The 24,993-nt window shown below is 45.6% G+C and overlaps 1 protein-coding gene and 1 non-coding gene across 2 annotated transcripts; one reads left to right on the top strand and one right to left on the bottom strand.

Moving 5' to 3' along the window:
• Positions 1 to 20,381: 20,381 nt before the first annotated feature.
• LOC125517616 (SWI/SNF complex subunit SWI3B) lies at positions 20,382 to 24,715 on the bottom strand. The gene is made up of 6 exons (XM_048682826.1): positions 24,287 to 24,715; positions 23,752 to 24,173; positions 21,922 to 22,299; positions 21,523 to 21,655; positions 20,904 to 21,031; positions 20,382 to 20,817 (listed from the first exon to the last, which is right to left on the bottom strand). Exons 1-6 carry the CDS (start codon positions 24,513 to 24,515, stop codon positions 20,617 to 20,619), a joined length of 1,491 nt encoding a protein of 496 aa, XP_048538783.1. The 5' UTR covers positions 24,516 to 24,715; the 3' UTR covers positions 20,382 to 20,616.
• Positions 24,716 to 24,785: 70 nt separating this feature from the next.
• LOC125517828 lies at positions 24,786 to 24,982 on the top strand. Its single transcript, XR_007287829.1, has one exon. It is a non-coding gene; the product is annotated as a U2 spliceosomal RNA (small nuclear RNA).
• The last annotated feature ends 11 nt before the right edge of the window (positions 24,983 to 24,993 follow it).

Consider the following 24,993-nt stretch of genomic DNA (forward strand, 5'->3'; position numbering starts at 1 on the left):
AGCCAGGTGGAGGCCGCTCGTACCAAGGCCGCGTCACCTCCTGCCCCTCGCCGGCATCGCGGGAGCGGGCAAGCCTTTTCTTCGGCAGGAGAGGCCCGGTGTAATGCCCCGTGACCGATGTGCCAGGTGTCGTGCAGTTATTCGATGTTGTTGCGTTGTCATTGCTTGCGTTTCATGCATTTCATATCATGTCATCATGTGCATTTCATTTGCATACATGTTCGTCTCTTGCATTCGAGCATTTTCCCCGTTGTCTGTTTTGCATTCCGGTGCTTCGTTCTTCTCCGGTGGTCATTTCTAGCTTTCTTTCGTGTGTGGGGATTAAACATTTCCGGATTGGACCGAGACTTGCCAAGCGGCCTTGGTTTACTACCAGTAGACTGCCTGTCAAGTTTCGTACCATTTGGACTTCGTTTGATACTCCAACGGTTAACCGAGGGACCGAAAAGGCCTCGTGTGTGTTGCAGCCCAACACCCTTCCAATTTGGCCCAAAACCCACCAAAACCCTCTCCATCATCTCGGTCGTTCGATCACGATCGCGTGGCCGAAAACCGCACCTCATTTGGACTCCCCTAGCTCCCTCTACCTATAAATATGTGGCCATCCCCGAAATTTTCGCGGATGAACCCTAAATCTCCTCCTCTCGCACCGCCGGACGCGTCCACGCCGCGCCGGACATGTCCACCGCGCCCCTCCACGTTGCTCTGACCTATGGCGTTGCGCCACGTCGGCCTCAGCCGCCTCCGCAGCCAACCACCACTCGCCATGTGGCGCCGTCTCTCTCTCTCTCTCTCCTCGCCTGCGTGCCACTGAGGCCCGCCGCGGCCCGCGCTCGGCCCTCCCGGCCCGGTGCCCCGCGCCGCCGTCCACGCGCCTGCCTCGCGAGCCCGAGACCGCGCGCCTCCCGCCGGCCACCTGCGCCGCCGCCCCGCTGATGCGCCGCCGCCGCCGCGCATCCCGCCGCCGCCTTGCGCCTCCCCGCGCCGCCGCACTTGCTCCGCCGCCGCCGCGCCCGGCTCTCCTCCGGCACCGCCGCCATACCGGCCTCGCCCCGCCGCCTCTCTGGCCGTCTCCCCCGTCTCCGGCGAACTTCTCCGGCGAGATCCGCGAAGCGGGATCAGATCCACCCGCGCGTCCATCCAAACACCGCGCCCACGCCTGGATCCCTCCGTCCCGCACGTCTCCGTCCCGGGTTGACTTTCTCGGAGGGTATAATTTTCACTAAGTCCCCGAAAATTTCCAGATCCATGTGCTCATGTTCATCGCATCGTAACTCTACATCCGTAGCTCCGATTCATGCATATAGCATATCAAAATGTTCATCTCAGAGAGTACATCATTTCATTCCATTGCATAATTTTCATTTGAGTTCATCTTGATGCCCGAAATGCTGTTAGAAGAGGGCTACTTGAGTTAATTGTCAGATCTGCTACTCCATTTAGGTTTTTGTCATTTTTGCCATGATTAATGTGTGCATGATATGCCCGTGAGTTCTACATATGTTTTGTTAAGGGTTTTGTCATCTTTCCAGAGGTGTAACCCATGTATTTTTGTGATGTGTGTGGTGACTAGTGCAAGCTTGCAAAGTGGTGCACTTGTTAATTCTGTTTTCAGGGACTTAGTAATTCCACTAAGTCCTTGAGCTGTTTATCTCATGATGCCATATGTTCATGTTGTTTCCTAGTGATCCGTGACTCTTTTGAGGATAATCAGTAAGGATGTTTTGTTAATCTTGTAGTGCTCTATCCATCCATGTCCTTGTTTGCAATTATGGAGCACCCTAGCTTGAGTCAATCGAGCTCTACTTTTGCTACTTTGTGAATCTGGGCAGATTGTCAACTTGTTTGCAATTTTGCCGATGATGTTGTAGTTGATCCGTGCATGCTATGTTATTGTTCTTGCCATGTCTAGCTTGAATTTTGTGCCTTCTTGATGGATGTATGCTTATCTTGTCATGACTTGCACCATAGTGAGTGCATCGAGCTTGTAAACATGCCTACTTGAGTTATATTTCAGCATGTGTCAGTTTTCACTAAGTCTGTGATCTGATTATGTTTTTGCTATGTTCACATGCTTGCAATTGTATTTTCTGATCCCTTTTGGCTCAAGGTCACTAAGTGACTTTTGTTAAGATCTTTGAGTAGCTCCATTCCATGCTTTACTTTGCCATGTTCAGTACCTGTAGCATATAGCTTTCATGCTCCAAAGAGTGCTACCTGATCTGAAATTCCAGGCTTGTGTTAATTTCACTAAGTCTGAGATCTGTTTGTCATATGCATTTTTGCCATGCTTGTTTGAACCTGTTAATGGATGAATTGGCCGTAACTCAGTGCTAGACTTTTTTAAGCATCTTGAATGCATCCCTGCCATGTATTTTTATGCCATGTTTGGGTGCTTTAGTATGTTTATCTCATTGCATTTAGTTGGCTACTTGCTGTAAATCGCAGAACGTGGCCATATTTGCATCGCTTGCCATTTCCAAACCGTAACTCCGATTCCGACATTCTTTATATCGTTTTCAAGCGATTTCATCTCATCTTTCCAGTGGCACACTTGGATTTACAAGTTGAGTCCAGGTTCTTTCATCTCTTGTCAAATCATGCATATGCATCGCATACCGCATCTCGCATATTATACCATGTTCATGTGTTGGTTGTTTACTATGTTGTGTGCTTCTTTTCCGGTGTTTGCTTCTTCGGGTTGGTTCCGTTAATGTCGTGTTTGTGAGGACCCGTTCGTCTACATCCGTTTGTCTTCTTCATGGACTCGTTCTTCTTCCTTGCGGGATTTCAGGCAAGATGATCATACCCTCGAAATCACTTCTATCTTTGCTTGCTTAGTTGCTCGCTCTTTTGCTATGCCTATGCTGCAATACCTACCACTTGCTTATCATGCCTCCTATAGTGTTGAACCAAGCCTCTAACCCACCTTGTCCTAGCAAACCGTTGATTGGCTATGTTACCGCTTTGCTCAGCCCCTCTTATAGCGTTGTTAGTTGCAGGTGAAGATTGAAGTTTGTTCCTTGTTGGAACATGGAGTTGTTGTTCCTTGTTGGAACATGTTTACTTGTTGGGATATCACAATATCTCTTATTTAATTAATGCATCTATATACTTGGTAAAGGGTGGAAGGCTCGGCCTTATGCCTGGTGTTTTGTTCCACTCTTGCCACCCTAGTTTCCGTCATATCGGTGTTATGTTCCCGGATTTTGCGTTCCTTACGCGGTTGGGTGATAATGGGAAACCCTTGACAGTTCGCCTTGAATAAAACTCCTCCAGCAATGCCCAACCTTGGTTTTACCATTTGCACTAACAACCTACCACCTTCCCTTGGGTTCTGCAGACTTAAGGGTCATCTTATTTTAACCCCCCCGGGCCAGTGCTTGTCTAAGTGTTGGTCCAAAATGGGCAGCCTGCGGGGCCACCTCGGGGAAACTTGAGGGCTGGTTTTACTCGTAGCTTGACCTATCCGGTGTTGCCCTGAGAACGAGATATGTGCAGCTCCCATCAGGATGTCGGCGCATCGGGCGGTGTTGCTGGTTTAGTTTTACCCTGTCGAAATGTCTTGTTGTACCGGGATACCGAGTCTGATCGGAATGTCTCGGGAGGAGGTTTATTCCTTCATTGACCGTGAGAGCTTGTGATGGGCTAAGTTGGAACACCTTGCAGGGATTTGAACTTTCGAAAGCCGTCCCCGCGGTTATGGGCAGATGGGAATTTGTTAACGTCCGGTTGTAGAAAACCTGAACTTGACCTTAATTAAAATGAATCAACAGCGTGTGTAACCGTGATGGTCTCTTTCCGGCAGAGTCCGGGAAGTGAACATGGTTGTTGGAGTTATGCTTGACGTAGGTTGGTTTAGGATCACTTCTTGATCATACTTTTATCGACTGTGCTTTGCCTTCTCTTCTCGCTCTCTTCTGCGTATGTTAGCCACCATATATGCTAGTCGCTTGCTGCAGCTCCACCTCATACTTTTACCTTACCCATAAGCTTAAATAGTCTTGATCGCGAGGGTGCGAGATTGCTGAGTCCCCGTGACTCACAGATACTTCCAAAACCAGTTTGCAGGTGCCGATGAGTCCGTGCAGATGACGCAACTGAGCTCAGGAGGAGCTCGATGAAGATCTTGTCCTTTGTGTTGTTTTCATTCTAGTTGATCAGTAGTGGAGCCCAGTTGGGGTCGATCGGGGACCTTTGTCGCATTTGGGGTTCTTCTTTTATTTTGGTTCCGTAGTCGGACCTTGATTGTATTTGGATGATGTAATGCTTTATTCATGAATTATGTGAAGTGGCGATTGTAAGGCAACTATGTATCTTTTTCCCCTATTGTATTACTTGGGTTGTGTGAAGATTACCTCACTTGCGACACTGCTTTCAATGCGGTTATGCCTCTAAGTCGTGCTTCGACACGTGGGAGATATAGCCGCATCGAGGGCGTTACACCCTGGCTCCTGCCGAGGAGCTTTTCCATTTTCCGCCGCGGAGAACCTCCTTATCGGTGCCATGGACGCACTAGCAAGACGGCGAGACAAGGAAGGAGAAGAAGAAGTGGGCAGCGAGAAGATGGAGATGGGCAGGGGAGCTCCGCCCCTCTCCCCATTTATAGCCGGAGGGAGGCCAACCGTCGGCCTCCACGATCCCTAATAATGATGATCTTTCTGCATGCAGCAGGCTCTAATCAAGTCGAACGTTTGCCGAGGCTGCATGGGGAAGTGGAGACGCCCATGTCCCATCAAGCGCCACGTGACGACCGAGGACGCATGCGATTGGGGCCCATGGCACTCCACCCTTGCCCTTTGGCTTCGCCTCGAAGCCAAGTCCGAGCGTGCCTTGGGCCTGGGGGCTACTGTCGGCGTTCTGGGAACCGGGGTACACAGACTGGCCTACCTGCGGCCCACGGCGTGGCTCCATCAACGGCCTGGTACGGCCCACCTTCAACATCAACAAGACAAGACCCTCACGAGGGGCCAAGCCTCGCAAGGCGGACGACGCCAAGACCTCCAGAAGGAGCGACCTCCTTAGGCTGGCTCCTGAGGAGCGGAGATTTCTATGCAAGCCCTCATCTCATGAGGTTTGGATGACACAAGCTATGACGACCGAGGCCAGGCGGGCGCCAGCAGGCGCAGTACAACAGGCTAAAGAGGCAAGCGATGGCGCGGAGTCCCGAGGAACCAACCAAAGGTTTCCATTTCCATGCAACAAGACCAAGACCGCCAGGACGGCAGGATGGAGGTCATAGCCGAGCCCACCACGACGTCACGACCAGAGACTTTGTAGGCGAAGACCATCTTTCGTCAGGATAAGATGTACTAGATGTCTTCCTTCAAATTTGGCCGTTGTGGGGTCTCTTCCCACCTTCGTCTTGGGGGAAGAGGACCGAGGCCACTATAAATATAGCCTAGCCACCACCGTAGAGGGGGATCGATCAGCTGGACGGATCATTCAGACCATCCTCTCCCTCACCAGCACAAGAACACACCTCCTGAGGTTGTTCTCCCACTGTACTAGTTCATCCTTAGCCCACCTCGAGGACAATCCACCACAAAGCAGGAGTAGGGTTTTACACCGCAAGGTGGCCCGAACCTGGATAAACTGTTATGTCCCATTTCTTTCCAGTTCACCGAGCTAGGCTGTGAGATCGACGGGTAGGCACACTTAGGAGGTTGAGTTCTTCACATGCACCCTAGAGTTCGAATCTATCAAGGGTCTGCGGAGCCCTAAATCCGACACGAGTTTTGCGCAGGAAGAGGGGGCTCCAAAAAGAAAGTGGCAAACTCCGCAAATTGCTGAGACGGACTGAAGAATGGAGGTCAGAGATAAAATCCGACCTCTTTATTACTACTCTCACCTAGAGCTAGGGCGAAGAAACATACCTCCTTGGGTGGTGTCGCGCGGCTGAAGGGCTCAACCGCAACCACCATGGACACCTTGTTGGTGTCCAACCCCGTCAGTCGAGCGAGGCGACGACGAATCTCCTTCTCTGAGAGCTCGCTGCGGGAAGTCCGGGTGCAATCGGTTGTCCCACTATAATCTCTCAACGATGTGGCATGGGCGTGCAGGGGGAAGACTCGACGCTCCACCAAGGTCTGCATGATCTAGAGGTTGGTAAAACCGTTGTCCTTGATACGTCTCCAATGTATCTACTTTTCCAAACACTTTTGCCCTTATTTTGGACTCTAACTTGCATGATTTGAATGGAACTAACCCGGACTGACGTTGTTTTCAGTAGAATTGCCATGGTGTTATTTTTGTGCAGAAATAAAAGTTCTCGGAATGACCTGAAAATCAACGGATATTATTTTTGGAATATATAAAAAATACTGGCGAAAGAATCAACGTTGGGGGGCCCACACCCTGTCCACGAGGGTGGGGCGCGCCCCCCTGCCTCATGGGCCCCCTGATGCTCCACCGACGTCCATCCTGACTCCATATATTCACGTTCGGGGAGAAAAAAATCAGAGAGAAGGATTCATCGCGTTTTACGATATGGAGCCGCCGCCAAGCCCTAAACTCTCTCGGGAGGGCTGATTTGGAGTCTGTTTGGGGCTCCGGAGAGGGGAATCCGTCGCCATCGTCACCATCAACCTTCCTCCATCACCAATTTCATGATGCTCACCGCCGTGCGTGAGTAACTCCATCATAGGCTTGTTGGGTGGTGATGGGTTGGATGAGATTTATCATGTAATCGAGTTAGTTTTGTTAGGGTTTGATCCCTAGTATCCACTATGTTCTGAGATTGATGTTGTTATGACTTTGCTATGCTTAATGCTTGTCGCTAGGGCCCGAGTGCCATGATTTCAGATCTGGACCTATTGTGTTTTCATGAATATATGTGAGTTCTTGATCCTATCTTGCAAGTCTATAGTCACCTATTATGTGTTATGATCCATTAACCCCGAAGTGACAATAATCGGGATACTTACCGGTGATGATCGTAGTTTGAGGAGTTCATGTATTCACTATGTGTTAATGCTTTGGTCCGGTACTCTATTAAAAGGAGGCCTTAATATCCCTTAGTTTCCAATAGGTCCTCGCTACCACGGGAGGGTAGGACAAAAGAGGTCATGCAAGTTCTTTTCCATAAGCACGTATGACTATATTCGGAATACATGCCTACATTACATTGATGAACTGGAGCTAGTTCTGTGTCACCCTATGTTATGACTGTTGCATGGTTGATCGCATCCGACATAATTATCCATCACTGATCCATTGCCTACAAGCTTTTCAAATATTGTTCTTCGCTTATTTACTTTTCCGTTGCTACTGTTACAATCACTACAAAACTGCTACCGTTACTTTTGCCACTGTTACCACTACTATCATATTACTTTGTTACTAAATACTTTGCTGCAGATATTAAGTTTCCAGGTGTGGTTGAATTGACAACTCAGCTGCTAATAGTTGAGAATATTCTTTGGCTCCCCTAGTGTCGAATCAATAAATTTGGGTTGAATACTCTACCCTTGAAAACTGTTGCGATCCCTATACTTGTGGGTTATCAAGACTATTTTCGGGTGCCGTTGCCGGGGAGCATAGCTCTATTCTTTGAGTCACTTCGGATTTATATCTGCTGATCACTATGAAGAACTTGAAAGATCAAAGAACCAAGATTTTTCCCTCAACTACAAGGGCAGGAAAGGAACTGTCATCTAGCTCTGCACTTGATTCACCATCTGTTTTGAGTAAACTTGCGACACCTACACATGCTATTAATTCTGATACGTCGCATGTTATTGATGATGCCACTTTTGATTTGCATGATACTTATGATGAAACTACTTCTATGCTTGATAATACTGTGCCACTAGGTGAATTTCTTGATGAACAACTTGCTAGGGCTAGAGAGAATGAAATTATGGAAACTGATAATATTGATGAAAGTGATGATGAAGATTCTCCCCCTAGATATGAATTGCCTGTTGTGCCTGAGGGTTATGTTATGGCTGAAGAGACTGCTAGAGACTTCTTAGCTTGCAATGATAGATCTGATCTTCAGAAATTATTAGCTAAGCTTAAAGAAAAGACTTTGAATGCTAGAATGAAATATGACCCTGCTTTTGCTACTTCACCTATCTTTATTACTAATAAGGATTATGATTTCTCTGTCGATCCTGAGTTAATTACTTTGGTTGAATCTGATCCTTTTTATGGCTATGAATCTAAAACTGTTGTGGCACATCTTACTAAATTAAATGATATAGCCACCCTGTTAACTCATGATGAGAAAACTCGCTATTACTTTATCCTTAAGTTGTTTCCGTTCTCATTAAAGGGTGATGCTAAAACATGGTTTAATTCTCTTGATCCTGGTTGTGTGCGTAGTCCCTAGGATATGATTTATTACTTCTCTGCTAAATATTTCCCCGCTCATAAGAAACAAGCTGCTTTAAGGGAAATATATAATTTTGTGCAAATTGAAGAAGAGAGTCTCCCACAAGCTTGGGGGAGGCTTCTCCAATTACTTAATGCTTTGCCTGATCATCCTCTCAAGAAAAATGAAATAGTTGATATCTTTTATAATGGACTAACCAATGCTTCCAGAGACCACCTGGATAGTTGTGTTGATTGTGTTTTCAGGGAAAGAACTGTTGATCAAGCTGAATTGCTATTGAATAATATGTTGAGTAATGAAAATGATTGGACATTTACTGAACCAACTCCTAAGCCAACTCCGAAGAAAAGGGGTATTCCATTTCTCAATCCTGAAGATATGCAAGAGGCAAAGAAATCTATGAAAGAAAAAGGTATTAAAGCTGAAGATGTTAAGAATTTACCACATATTGAAGAAATACATGGTCTTGATAACCCGACACAGGTAGTAAAAGTAAATTCTCTCTATAGATTTGATGAAGGTGATATTCCTCGTTATAAGTCTGCTAGCCAATGCTTAGATGAGTTTGATAATTTTATTGTTAAACAAGAAAACTTCAATGCTTATGTTGGTAGACAATTGAAACGCAATGCTGATTGGCTTGAACACTTGAGTGATTATATGGCTAGTGTTAAAGGTGAACTTAAACTTATTAGTAGACATGCTTCTATGGTTACCACTCAAGTAGAACAAGTACTTAAGGCTCAGAATGATTTGCTCAGTGAATTAAATAATAAGAAAAATGATAATGTTGTTAGAGTTATGACTAGAGGTGGTAAAATGACTCAGGAACCTTTGTATCCTGAGGGCCACCCTAAGAGAATTGAGCAAGATTCTCAGAGAACTAATGCTGATGCACCTAGTTCTTCTAAGAAGAAGAAAAATAAAAATGATAGGACTTTGCATGCTTCTAGTGAACCTGTTATTGACACACTGAGAATCCCAATGATATTTCTATTTTTGATGCTGAAACACAATGTGGTAATGAACATGAAACTAGTGATAATGTTAATGATGATGTTCATGTTGATGCTCGGCCTAGCAATGATAATGATGTAGAGATTGAACCTGATGTTGATCTTGATAACCCACAATCAAAGAATCAACGTTATGATAAGAGAGACTTTGTTGCTAGAAAGCACGGTAAGGAAAGAGAACCATGGGTTCAAAAACCCATGCCTTTTCCTTCTAAACCATCCAAGAAAAAGGATGATGAGGATTTTGAGCGCTTTGCTGAAATGATTAGACCTATCTTTTTGCATATGCGTTTGACTGATATGCTTAAAACGAATCCTTATGCTAAATATATGAAAGATATTGTTACAAATAAGAGAAAGATATCGGAAGCTGAAATTTCCACCATGCTTGCTAATTACACTTTTAAGGGTGGAATACCAAAGAAACTTGGAGATCCAGGAGTACCAACTATACCATGCTCCATTAAGAGAAACTATGTTAAAACTGCTTTATGTTATCTCGGAGCCGGTGTTAGTGTTATGCCTCTCTCTTTATATCGTAGACTTGATTTGAATAAGTTGACACCTACTGAAATATCTTTGCAAATGGCTGATAAATCAACTGCTATACATGTCGGTATTTGTGAGGATGTGCCTGTTGTGGTTGCAAACGTTACTATTCTAACGGACTTTGTTATTCTTGATATTCCTGAGGACGATAGTATGTCTATTATTCTTGGTAGACCCTTTTTGAATACTGCAGGGGCTGTTATTGATTGCAACAAAGGCAATGCCACTTCTCATGTTAATGGTAATGAGCATACGGTACACTTTCCAAGAAAACAACCTCAAGTCCACAGTATCAATTCTATTGGAAAAATTCCAACTATTACTATTGGAGGTTTTGAATTTCCTCTTCCTACTGTCAAGAAGAAATATGATATTCTTATTGTTGGGGACATGCATATCCCCGTTGAGGTAACCTAGTGTTATTCGAAAATTCTCCAGTTTCATGTTATTCGAAAAGAGTTTGTTAACAAGACTTGATCAACCTTATTAGTAGATTCCTTTTGATGAGCATGAGATGGATGGATTTAGAAAACACAACTCTCTGTACCCTCTTTTTACTTTTTGTTATTTATATTAAATAAAGCAAAAATACTATTTTCTGTTTGTTTTCTGAATTATCCATGCAATAAAAAATACCCAAAATAAAAGTTCTCCAAATACCCTGAAAATTTAATATGATTTTTCCTAGAATATTTGAGAATATTTGGCACTAAGAACACACCAGGGGGACCCACCACGTGCCCACGAGGGTGGAGGGCGCACCCTACCCCCTAGGCGCGCCCCCTACCTCGTGGGCCCCATGTGGGTCCCCTCCACTTATCCTTGCACCCACACACTTCGTCTTGCTCCAGAAAAAATCATCCACCAGCTCAAACCTGAGTTCTAGCTCATCTTGCTGCCATTTTCGATCTCCTTGCTCAAAGCTCCATTCACAAAACTGCTTTGGGGGATTGTTCTTCAGTATGTGACCCCTCCAATGGTCCAATTAGTTTTTGTTCTAGTGCTTTATTTATTGCAAATTTTTGCTGCTTAGGTCACCCTGTTCTTGAGCTTGCATGTCAAATTTATGTGGTCAAAAGTAGTTTTAATGCATGATATGGCCTCTAGGCACTTGTAGGAGTAGTTGCTATCAATCTTGTTGAGTTTGGTTCACTTTTATTTTGAGTTACTAAAAATTTTCAGAAATTTTTCAGAGGAAGAAATATGTTTAGGAAAATGTAACAAGGTGGTTCCTCAAGGAAGCAAGGACCAAGGCTCGCGATACGTGAGCCGGACCATGAACTACCAAGAGAAGCTCAAGTACGGCCTTATGAATGGCCGTCAGAAAGTTTCATGGTCCAGGCAGGAATTAAGGAGGAATTTGAAGCATATGTGCGTAACGCTGATATTGAGAGCTTCGAGTCAGATAAGTGTCGGCAGTACCTCCAATTAACTGATTCATTTGCAAGAAGGTTAAGTTTACATCCTCGCGCAATTCTCACAATGTCCTATTTGATCTTTATGATAAATCCTATACCATGGACTTAGAAGATTTTAATACTGCTTGTAAACTCCTACAGTGGGGTAATGTTAGTGAACCTCACAAATCTGAATATAAAGATTTTCTTGCTAGTATCTGTTGGGTTTCGTAGTAATTTCAAAAAATTTCCTACGCACACGCAAGATCATGTGATGCATAGCAACGAGGGGAGAGTATGATCTACGTACCCTTGTAGATCGCAATGGAAGCGTTGACACAACGTAGAGGAAGTAGTCGTACGTCTTCTTCCCGATCCGACCGATCCAAGCACCGTTACTCCGGCACCTCCGAGTTCTTAGCACAAGTACAGCTCGATGACGATCCCCGGGCTCCGATCCAGCAAAGCTTCGGGGAGGAGTTCCGTCAGCACGACGGCGTGGTGACGATCTTGATGTTCTACCGTCGCAGGGCTTCGCCTAAGCACTGCTATGATATGACCGAGGTGGAATATGGTGGAAGGGGGCACCGCACACGGCTAAGGAACGATCACGAGGATCAACTTGTGTGTCTATGGGGTGCCCCTTGCCTCAGTATATAAAGGATGGAGGAGGAGGAGGCCGGCCAAGGCCCTTGGTGCGGCCAGGATGGGAGTCCTACTAGGATTCCAAGTCCTAGTAGGAGTCCATCAAGAGGGGAGGAAGGGAGAAGGAAGTGGAGGAGTAGGAAAGGTGGCCGGCCCCCTTTTCCCTAGTCCAATTCGGACTAGAGGGGAGGGGGGCGCAGCAGCCTTTTTCCTCTTCCCACTAAAGCCCATCAAGGCCCATTACTTCTCCCAGCGAATTCCCGTAACTCTCCGGTACTCCGAAAAATACCCGAATCACTCGGAACCTTTCCGAAGTCCGAATATAGTCGTCCAATATATCGATCTTTACATCTCGACCATTTCGAGACTCCTCGTCATGTCCCCGATCTCATCCGGGACTCCGAACTCCTTCGGTACATCAAAACTCATAAACTCATAATATAACTGTCATCGAAACCTTAAGCGTGCGGACCCTACGGTTCGAGAACAATGTAGACATGACCGAGACACGTCTCCGGTCAATAACCAATAGCGGGACCTGGATGCCCATATTGGTTCCTACATATTCTACGAAGATCTTTATCGGTCAGACCGCATAACAACATACGTTGTTCCCTTTGTCATCGGTATGTTACTTGCCCGAGATTCGATCGTCGGTATCCAATACCTAGTTCAATCTCATTACCGGCAAGTCTCTTTACTCGTTCCGTAATACATCATCTCACAACTAACATCTTAGTTGCAATGCTTGCAAGGCTTATGTGATGTGCATTACCGAGAGGGCCCAGAGATACCTCTCCGACAATCGGAGTGACAAATCCTAATCTCGAAATACGCCAACCCAACATCTCCCTTTGGAGACACCTGTAATGCTCCTTTATAATCACCCAGTTACGTTGTGACGTTTGGTAGCACCCAAAGTGTTCCTCCGGCAAACGGGAGTTGCATAATCTCATAGTCATAGGAACATGGATAAGTCATGAAGAAAGCAATAGCAACATACTAAACGATCGGGTGCTAAGCTAATGGAATGGGTCATGTCAATCAGATCATTCAACTAATGATGTGACCTCGTTAATCAAATAACAACTCTTTGTCTATGGTTAGGAAACATAACCATCTTTGATTAACGAGCTAGTCAAGTAGAGGCATACTAGTGACACTCTGTTTGTCTATGTATTCACACATGTATTATGTTTCCGGTTAATACAATTCTAGCATGAATAATAAACATTTATCATGATATAAGGAAATAAATAATAACTTTATTATTGCCTCTAGGGCATATTTCCTTCAGTCTCCCACTTGCACTAGAGTCAATAATCTAGATCACATCACCATGTGATTAACATCGATAGTTCACATCATCATGTGATTAACACCCATAGTTCACATCGCCATGTGACCAACACCCAAAGGGTTTACTAGATTCGGTAATCTAGTTCACATCGCTATGTGATTAACACCCAAAGAGTACTAAGGTGTGATCATGTTTTGCTTGTGAGAGAATCTTAGTCAACGGTCTTTTACATTCAGATCTGTTATGATATTTATGTCCATGGTGAATTATGTCCTACTCATGCTTGCGTTAAGTGTTGATTAATCTTAATGCATGTTCATGACTGTTGTCGCTCTCTAGCTGGTCGCTTCACAGTCTCTTTCTAGCCTTCACTTGTACTAAGCGGGAATACTGCTTGTGCATCCAATTCCATAAACCCCAAAGTTGTTCCATATGAGTCCACCATACCTACCTATTTACGGTATCTACCTGCCGTTCCAAGTAAATTTGTATGTGCCAAACTCTAAACCTTCAAATAAACATTCTGTTTTGTATGCTCGAATAGATCATGTATCAACTAGGGTTGTCTGTATCTTCCATGATAGGCGGGTTATTCTCAAGAGGAGTGGACTCCGCTCCTCACTCACGAGAAAATGGCTGGTCACCGGGATGCCCAGTCCCATGCTCAAATCAAATCAAAATAATTGGAAACAAAACTCCCCCAGAATTGTTGTTAGTTGGAGGCACCCGTTGTTTCGGGCAAGCCATGGATTGATGCTTGTTGATGGTGGGGGAGTATAAACTTTACCATTCTGCTTGGGAACCGCCTGTAATGTGTGTAGCATGGAAGATATCAAGATCTCTCGGTTGTTATGTTGACAATGAAAGTATACCGCTCAAAATATTATTCATCTCTATTTCAAAACCGAGCTCTGGCACCTCTACAAATCCTTGCTTCCCTCTGCGAAGGGCCTATCTATTTACTTTTATGCTGAGTCATCATCCTCTTATTAAAAAGCACCAGTTGGAGAGCACCGCTGTCATTTGCATTCATTACTATTAATTTATATTGAGTATGAGTATGACTGGATCTCTCTTACCATGAATTATAATGTCTAATCAGTCCTTGATCTTTAAAGGTGCTCTGCATTTATGTTTTGCGGTCTCAGAAAAGGCTAGCGAGATACCACTTTGTTATATCATATCATGATTGTTTTGAGAAAGTGTTATCATCCGAGATTTACTATTATTGCTCGCTAGTTGGTTATGTCATTGATATGAGTAAACATGAGACTTAAATGTTACTATGAATATGGTTAGTTCATAATCTTTGCTGAAAACTAGAATGTTGGCTTTACATATTTGCAACAACAAGAGCAAACAGAGTTTGTAAAAGTTTTTCTTTATCACTTTCAGTTTATCAATTGAATTGCTTGAGGACAAGCAAAGGTTTAAGCTTGGGGGAGTTGATACGTCTCCAACGTATCTACTTTTCCAAACACTTTTGCCCTTGTTTTGGACTCTAACTTGCATGATTTGAATGGAACTAACCCGGACTGACGTTGTTTTCAGCAGAATTGTCATGGTATTATTTTTGTGTAGAAATAAAAGTTCTGGGAATGACCTGAAAATCAACAGAGATTATTTTTGGAATATATAAAAAATACTGGCAAAAGAATCAACGTCAGGGGGCCCACACCCTATCCACGAGGATGGGGGCGCGCCTACCCCCTGGGCGCGCCCCCTGCCTCGTGGGCCCCCTGATGCTCCACCGACGTCCATCCTGACTCCATATATTCACGTTCAGGGAGAAACAAATCGGAGAGAAGGATTCATCATGTTTTACGATACGAAGCCGCCGCCAAGCCCTAAACTCTCTCGGGAGGGCTGATCTGGAGTCCGTTCGGGGCTTCGGAGAGGGGAACCCGTCACCATCGTCATCATCAACCTTCCTCCATCACCAATTTCATGATGCTCACCGTCGTGCGTGAGTAATTCCATCGTAGGCTTGCTGGACGGTGATGGGTTGGATAAGGTTTATCATGTAATCAAGTTAGTTTTGTTAGGGTTTGATCCCTAGTATCCACTATGTTATGAGATTGATGTTGCTATGACTTTGCTATGCTTAATGCTTGTCACTAGGACCCGAGTGCCATGATTTCAGATCTGGACCTATTATGTTTTCATGAATATATGTGAGTTCTTGATCCTATCTTGCAAGTCTATAGTCACCTATTATGTGTTATGATCCGTTAACCCCGAAGTGACAATAATCGGGGTACTTACCGGTGATGACCGTAGTTTGAGGAGTTCATGTATTCACTATGTGTTAATGCTTTGGTCCGGTACTCTATTAAAAGGAGACCTTAATATCCCTTAGTTTCCAATAGGACCCCGCTGCCACGGGAGGGTAGGACAAAAGATGTCATGCAAGTTCTTTTCCATAAGTACGTATGACTATATTCGGAATACATGCCTACATTACATTGATGAACTGGAGCTAGTTCTGTGTCGCCCTATGTTATAACTGTTGCATGATTGATCGCATCCGACATAATTATCCATCACTGATCCATTGCCTACGAGCTTTTCATATATTGTGCTTCGCTTATTTACTTTTCTGTTGCTACTGTTACAATCACTATAAAACTGCTACCGTTACTTTTGCCACCGTTACCACTACTATCATATTACTTTGCTACTAAATACTTGCTGCAGATATTAAGTTTCCAGGTGTGGTTGAATTGACAACTCAGCTGCTAATAGTTGAGAATATTCTTTGGCTCCCCTAGTGTCGAATCAATAAATTTGGGTTGAATACTCTACCCTCGAAAACTGTTGCGATCCCCTATACTTATGGGTTATCAGTCCTCTAGGGACGCGGTCACCTCCAGAAGTAGCCTCGTGCTCTTGGAGACGCAGGTCGATGATTCCCAAGATTTCAGCCGCAACGGAGATCCCCCGAAGAAGGCTAGCAGGTCGGCCTCAAGGCCGAACGGATAAAGTTATTCTGCCAGACCCCCATCGACCTGGGAAGGTTCATGGGGAAGAAGGATGAATGAGGATGCAGCTAAATGCTGACCCCACCAATATCACGAACGGAGCTGCCGCTCATGTGGCCCTTCATGCAGAAGAAGCGCTGGAAGAGGCCGAAGTGGGGGGCAACCCCAAGAAAGCACTCATAGAACGTAATGAAGTTCGCGATGTGGAGAATACTGGTGGGGTTAAGGTGATGAAGCTGAATGCCAAGAAAGAAGAGGAGCCCCCACACGAAGGAGCGTAGGGGGAAGCCGAGGCCTCGTCCAAAGAAGTCGAGGTGGAGGATGCGCGCGTCGTCCGACGGCGCCGGGAATTCCTCAGTGGAGAGGGGGATGCGATACCGGAGGTCGAACGAGAATGACCCCTCCGCCCTCAGCTTCTGGATGTCTCAGTCCAAAATCACGGAACAGGCCCACAGACTGCTGAAGACCTCGGTGCTGGGTTGCGATTCGGCGGCAGCGCTAGAGTCTTCCGCCTTCCGCCTTTTCTCCGCTTCCTTGGTCGCCCGAACGCTGCCGGCCCCGGTCGAGGACCCCAGACGACTCATCTCTCGTCTCATGGGGGAAGAAATGGCGGCCTCGAAGATGATGAACGTCGCTATGGCAGCAGAGCGAAGATGCAAGGAAGTAGAAGTGCAGGGAAGCAGAGGCACGAGGAAGCGGGTGGAGTGGAAATGACGCCTTGCCGCCACACCGCTCTTATGATCCTCCACGGAAGAGCTGGGAATCAAGTCGTCCCTATGCGCCACATATCCCAAGAACCATGGGCGGTTCCCATTCACGTCTTGCATGTGCGAGAATCAAGGCCAACTTACCACATCAAGATGTGCTTCAGCCCGTTCTCCACCACTGATGCAACGGTTCAGATAAAGAATGGTGGCCCTCTCCACCTATCAAACCTAAGTTAGGGAGAGGAGGCCTAACGGCCGTGGCAGCGTTGACTAAGCGGTGTCCCCAAGAAGCAGGCATCCGACCTTCTTCAAGCCATCAAGACAACAACCTCGTAGCCGGGCTCCAGGAAGATGACGTGACAAGGAGCCCACCATAGGTCTTGTGACACTCACTGCGACCTCCGCCGATCTCAGGGACTACTGACGGGATCCTGTAGTAGGGATGGCTAACGCCAAGGAGCCCAACCTCATCAACTACAAGGGGGCCCAACAGCCCACGGCCTGGCACTAACCCTAGGGGGCCAGACGACCTTCTTGACGCTCAAGACTAGAGGACGTCGGTGCCCCCAGATCGCATCCAGGATGTAAACCCTAGGCCTCTCCTATCTGTATAAAGGTAGGTCTAGGGTTCCTCTTGATCCATCTATCCTCAGATAGGAGAACTCTCGGTAGCAACATCATACACCATTATAACCCCTCGCACGAGGTATCCCTCCATTATGAATAACCGAAACCAGCAGGATAGTCTATTACTCCCCGAAGGCCTGAACCTGGATAAACCCCTCATGTGACCTCCAATACGTGACTTCCAAATACGCTTGGACCCCTATCGAGGGATCTGACAGAAATCTGCTCCGTCACCCGGAAGAGTAGCACCAAAATCATGCCAGCCAAGCCACCGCTGATGGGCACCACCACAACAACATGACAATTCCGATTTTGGCAAAACTCGTCATCATTCTCAGACTATTTAAGCTGTTATAGGTGATGATGGTGACATTGTTCATTGCACACTAGTTTTTTAGGGCCAGAGTAAAGACTCAGGGAGGTAAAACATTCAGAGAGTACGAGTTCCTGCACTCTCAATGAGACAGAAGCAATGAGTTCTAGATCACCCGATCGTCTGGCCTCAGTAGCAAGTTCATGAGCCACCTTGTTACACTCCCTAGCAGCATGGCCCACTAGTTTTCTTTAATATGGGAAGGGGACCAAAAGGTCGCCGAAGCTGTTGGTTATTACATTAAAAGTGATACAACACTACAAGGACATTGAAAGAAACAGAAATTACAACCACATCCTCTCTTTTTGCAAACAAGACTTTGTCATTGCTGCTTTGCCACCAACTCCAGTTGAACCTTGCCAGCACCTAGTGAAGGAGCGAGGCTCTCACCATGGAGGTTGGATAGGGTATGCTGGAACTTGCTTGTTTGATCTCTTGTTCCAAAGGTTGGTCTTGATGTGGGGGAAGAAGATTGACATATAAGCATCCACGCAGCTTCGAAGTCCCTAAGGATACGAGATATGAATGGGAAAAACATCTATCCACCCTCCTCCTTCTTTCTGCCTATATGGCGATGGAGAAGGAGGAGAGCGAAAGCCTGATGCATCGAATCCACCACTCCATGAAGCTTGCTAAGGGAGAGAATGAAAAACAAACTTCCTTCCTACTTCGCTAGCCACCACGGCCGCAGAGAGGAAGGAACAATCCACTAGCAACCGATGCCACCCGTAGGCACTAGAGTACATCTAAACCGCAACGCCAGTTGCCACCAAGGCTACCCTATAATACTCATAAACCTAGCCCTAACATCTACAATGACAACCCCACCACCTCTCCCACTCCCCTGCTAGCTGACGTCGCCGCCCGATGAAGAGGGAAGAGGAGCTAAGAAGCTTCGGGGCAACTCTCAAGATGTGGAGGGGACAAAGTGAGGGGCCTCCATTACCTCTCCCATGTCCCTCTTTTATTTTCCATGTGGCAGTTATATATGGGTTTGATCAAATAACCAAAAAAGTGGGTACTTAACCTCATTTTATACTAAAAAACTACATTATACCGAACTTGTTCTATAGTTTTTTTAGTTAGAAAAATAATATAATATAGAAAACAAATTAATCGGGCATGTAACAAATTATCCCTCAAAACGCTAAAGGTGACCTAGGGAACTTTAGATATACGGTACCACACACACTCTTCTTTCAAACATGTTTTCAACCTTCCTCACTTCACCAAAAACATCGGCCCTATTCAATGACAACTCCATCAAATTACTTAGGGTCGTTCATTTTTATAGTACACCAAATTAAGGTTGGTGGCCCCGTTATTCTTTTACAGTACATCAAATTACTTAGGGCCGTTCATTTTTCCCATATACCAGGGTTTCTGGCCTCTACTGTTCAGATCACACTGCCATCTTCACCATCTTTGATGACAGTTGCAGATTCCTTCAAGGACTAGCTAGTTCTAAAAATCGGCAGGCTCCTACTCGCCTAGCCACCATCGCCGTTGTCATGGTCCTCCTATGGGCCTTGCTAAATTTATCGTGTTTACATAAAAAATACGACATACCGACATGAGAGCAGAGGCCGAGATATTTAACCGAGAAGGCCAATTCCCCCCTCCCCCCCCCTCATGTTTGAGAAGAACTTGTTTATGGAGGGATTACATGAGAATTTTTCTGAGTCCTTTTACAGTACATCAAATTACTTATGGCCATTCTTTTTTCCCAACCAATGGTCTAGAATGGGCAATACTGTAGAAGAATTCAGGTACTATAATCAGGCTTCAAGGGCATTTGGGGTAGTTAATTACTATAAATCCTGCAATTGTTTCCACCAAAAGCAAGCTAAAGAGACTAGATTAGAATTTGAGGATCGATCCAACCATTCATTGATTCATTGTGGGTGTTGTCGATTTGCCCATTGTTTAGATGTACAGTGACAACCCCACCACCTCTCCCACTACCCTGCTAGCTGACGACGCCACCAAGGAAGAGGGAAGAGGAGCTAAGAAGCTTCATGGAGACTCTCAAGATGTAGAGGGCACAAAATGAGGGCCCTTCGTTACCGCTCCCATGTCCCTCTTTATTTGCCTTAGCCTCATCATTTTATAGAAGAAAAAAACTAATCCCTCCACCACAAAATAAGTGTCTCAATTCGTACAACTTTTCTATAGTTTTTTCAGTTAGACAAATAATAAAATACACAAAACAAATTAACCAAGCATGTACTCCCTTCATAAAGAAATATAAGAGCGTTTAGATGACTAAGTAGTGATCTAAACACTCTTTTATATTTCTTCGCAGAGAGAGTAACAAATTGTCCCTTGAAATGCTAAAGGTGACCTCGGGAAGTTTAGATACCCGGTACCACACACACTCTTTTAAACATGTTTTCAAGCTCCCCCACTTCACCAAAAACATCGGCCCCATTCCATGGCAACTCCATATCAGTTTGGTGTTTTTAAGAACACCATTTCCATTAGCTAGACTACAATGTTATCAGACAACATTAATACAACATCCGATGCAGCCACATACAGAAAAAATACACTAATCTAAAGCCAGTAAATTTAGTGTTCGTCACAGGATTCCAGCAATATTTATCTCCCTTTTGCTGACATAGGAGGAACAGAGTTCCAATCCTCACAGCCCTCTGATGCTACCGACGAAGGTCCATTTGATTTAACTCATGGTGATAATAGGTTTCGGTTTCTCCTCCTCCTTGTTCTCAGCCGCTACAGCAAGCGGTCTGCGCTGATGCTGCACAACCGCGAGTTGATCCACGAAAAGCAGTTCCCGTAAGTGATGAAGCTGCTCCCTCTCTTTCTCCATAAGCAGCTCTTTCTGCTCAAAACGGCTTATCTTATCCTGGATTTCCTTCATCTGAGGATGATTTAAAGCAATAGATAACAAGTCAATATAGACACCAACTTTTAAGCAGTAATATCTTGAAATCCCTATGTTGATACCTGGACATCCACTATAGCCGATAAAGATTGCTCTATATCTTTTTGCTCCTTTTGAAGTTGCACTTGTGCATTTGTGGATGCCTCTTTGAGTAAATCGTTGGCTGTAAGCCCATTAGTGTAAGAAGATTCTGCAGAGAAAACTAATTGAGCCAAGAGAAGAGCCTTTTGAATACTCAGAATAAGTATTTCTAGGAAAGAATGGCAAACTAAATCACGGTGTGCATTTCAGCATGTAGCAGCAAGAATGTGAATTTGAATCGCGCCACATAAGGAACTTGGATACAGGTCCATAGCCTATTCTTTGCACATGCACCGATTATGACTTATCTTGTTGCTCCCGGCGCCAGTAGTGAAATGTAGCAAAACTATCAAATACATGTACGCATTCATGTAAAAACAATTATGTGAAATTTATTGATAACTATGTATTTGACCCTACAGAGTTAGGGGACTGGCACCGCCACTGCCTAGCGCATTACTTGAGCACTCTTGTTACCACACCCGTCAAATTATCATTGTTTGCACAGTGACAAGCAAAGCAGTATTTTTCATCAACAATGCAACATCAATAAGATAGAAGATGTCAAACTCATATGGGTTAGAAAGCACAAGTTGCTACCTTCTTCTTTAGTGCTGCTGATTGGAGAATCAGTCTGGCGGTCATTCATATCAACCTGGGATTGTGCAGAAATAGCTGCTTGCGCTGCTGCTGCTGCAACGCCTGCGCCAACAATTGCCGACAAGAACGCGACCTGGTAAAACAATGCAGTTCCATGATTTGCTCCATCAATAAATTTCCACGTTCAAACTAGATGACCATATAAGGCATGGTGGTATGTTGAGTTGGCATAGTTGCATGTTAAGGGAACTAAGTTATTGGGGATCAATTATTTAGGTATATATAGGATGAGTGAGAAGTGCCCTACTCTTATGAATCATTAATTTTGAATACTGAACTGCTTGCACCAGTCAAGGGAGTTAGCAGCTACAAAAACAGGGCAAAGTCACAGATACAGACCTGAGCCATAATTGGATTGCTTGCATCTGCCAGTGGTGTGAGACGGAGTCGTTTTGGGATCTCTGCTCTAGATTCATTAGTAACATCATCAATCTCAAACTCCATTTTCTGCTCCTTGGATCCCATGAACTGTTCTCCAAAATATAATCGGATGAGTCTAGCAATGCAGTCTTTCTCCGAGCGACTACCAACATGCTCAGAAACCTTCTTCCAGTCTTCTCCATAATGCAAGACAGCCTCAAGTAGGTGAAGAGTTTCCTTGTCTGTCCAATCTGATTTGGCGTCTTCGCTAATTTCAACTTTCTTGAAGTCCGCTGGAGTAAGACCAGGCCGATAGTTGCCACGCACAAAGCATCTACAACATATGCTTATATCCGCCTGATCATAAGCAAAAGTAAGGATAGAAAATAGCAACTCTTCTAATTAAAATAGACAACAAATTGATAACAGTTCCAGCTAAAATATAAAGAATGATGTGATGACAGTAGCTCAACTGATACAATATAGCAGTCATGGACATAAAACAAAATCAAGAGGCAAACACAGGCCAAATAAAGTGTTCCAAGCTTCACAGACTCAAAAGTTGGATGCAATTACTACACTGTTTGCAAATATTTAATACTCCCTCCGTCCGGAATTAGTTGACGCTCAAACAGATGTATCTAGAACGTCTAGATACATCTGTTTGAGCGTCAACTAATTCCGGACAGAGGAAGTATATGATTTGTGATAATACCCTCCCGTTCATGGCATGTTTAAGTGAACTGGAAGTAGTTCAAAATGAGCTGTAGTAATCCATCTAACACAGTCAATCCAAGAGTGGCAATGCGCAAAGACACAGCAGTACAGTACAAATAAAAACAAAATCTTGACAATACAATATTCATATGAAGAGCAAGTACACTTGACTTAAATTTATAAGCAACTGTATACATACATATGCAATTACCAGTTCCCAAAACAAAAGATACACCATTAAGTTATCTGTTTGCTCATCTGTCCCAGCGCCCTTTCTATGGCACATACCAAACCAGCTAAGCCAAAACCAACGATCAACCAGGAATATCTCCAATCCGAGCACACAAATTTCTCAACACATGGGCAAACTCATAACTAGCGAACAAACGCTACCCCCGTGGCTTTCTCTATCAGATTAAGAACCCTTTACAAGATCTGCCTGGGCGTTGAAGATACCAGGATAGGTTGGGATGGTGTCAGGTTTAGAAGAACTTTAACTGGTGAGATTTTGGAGATTTGGGAAGAAGTTAGGGACTTGCGTGAGCACATTGAACTTACTAATGTGGCGGATTCAGATAACCAGACACTAGATCCAGCACATTGTTCGTGAGGCGGTGCGGACAGTTTTGCTTGTGGCTGTGCTTTTCACTGGCTTGTGTATGGTAGTTTGTAATGTTGCGGTATAGGATATTCTGTTTTCCACATCGCTGGTTTGCTGGTAGACATCGCCTTTTGTTTTATTTCCTTACTTATCTTCTGGCCTGTGTACCAGTTACTTTCCTGTTTACTTTCGTTGTACCTACTTTGATTTCTGGTAATGAAACCAAGGTTTTTCCCCTTGTTTAAAAAAACCGTTCCCCAATTACATTGCATAAATAATATGAATATCCATAATTTGCGGCTTAATGTAGTGCTTTTTATAATGGCACAAAACCCAAACAGGTTGCTATAGCCAATTGGAAATACTCATACGGATGAGCTAAGATAGTTCTAACCAGATACTACAAATGATGCATACGATGCACATATTACATAACCTGAAATGCAAGTTTACACAGCACTTGAAAATCAAAACAATGGCAAATCACTCACCTTCTCGCAGGTGAAATAGGCAGAGCCGCAGACGCTGCGGCACCCTACACAGAGCTTCTTGGGTGTGGTTGGTCCAGCAGGCAATGAAGACTGAGAAGAAGACTGAGAAGTCGTCGCCTCCTCCCTCTTGTCTTTCCCCTGCTTCGCCCCCAGCGGGGGAGCACCATGGTTGATGAGCCCCCATTCCTCCAGGAAGTCAAACACACGGCGCACAGAGCCAACGTCGCCGATAAGGCCCCGCCTGGCCTCGGTGAGCGTGAGCCGGCGCGCTGGTCTTGCCCGGAACCTCTTGACGAGGGTGTTGCGGTAGTACTTGTAGGCTTCCGGGCCCCGGGACCCAGACACGGCCGCGACCTCCCCTTCGAAGAACTCCGGCAACAGGCGGCGCTCCGTGTCGCTGATGCTGTCGTACGAGAACCACCCTGCAAGCGGAACCCTCGGTCAGATAGGGTTCTAGGTCTTCGCGTTTACTAGAGGCGAAAGTGCTGGTGAGCGCGGGACGGGGGCTCCGGGGCGGCGGGGGAGAGGGACTCACCTGCGTAGCTAGGGACGGTGATGACGTGCGATGAGTCCTCGGCTGCGGCTCCCACGGCGGCGACTCCGGCGGCGGTGGCGGCCGAGGTGGAGGCGGGAGGGATCTCCGTCTTGAGGGTACCGGCAGTGGAAGGGGGCTGGGAGAAGGGTCGGGCCTTGAACGGTGACTGGGTAGGCGTCGGCGCGGAGTTGGCGGTGGCCGAGGGCACCGGAGCCGGCGGTGTGGCCATCGGAGACGGGGCAGCCGGTGGAGCGCTCTCTCTCGGTCCGTTTCCTCTCCGGCGCTGCAAGCGTGTAGTTTGGGCCTTATCTTTTTTACTCGCAACGAGGCCGTTACGTTACGGTTTGGGCCTCCAGAGGTTTGGTCAAAAAGAGCCCAGCTACGCCTATCCCACACAGAGCGCTCGGGAGTGATGCAAGTTTAGTCCCACCTCGCCTGCGCTGAGCGGAGGGAGCCGGGAGAGGTGTATAAAAGGAGAGGCAGGGCAGCGAGAGAACTCATACCTTTCTCGGCCTTTTGGCTAAGATCAAGTGTAGTATCTGTTCTTATCAGTTTAATATCTGATATGTGGGCCATGTGTCCACAATGATATTAAATTTATTTTTTGTGGGGTTGGGTCCACCACAGTAGCTTGCTACTGGGGCCCACATGCGTCGTCTGGGCGCTGCACTGCTGCCCTGGCCCGGCGCACCCCAACCAAAGCGAAT

The sequence above is a fragment of the Triticum urartu genome, chromosome 6 (genome assembly GCF_003073215.2).
Source record: "Triticum urartu cultivar G1812 chromosome 6, Tu2.1, whole genome shotgun sequence".
NCBI classification, from domain to species: Eukaryota; Viridiplantae; Streptophyta; class Magnoliopsida; order Poales; family Poaceae; genus Triticum; species Triticum urartu.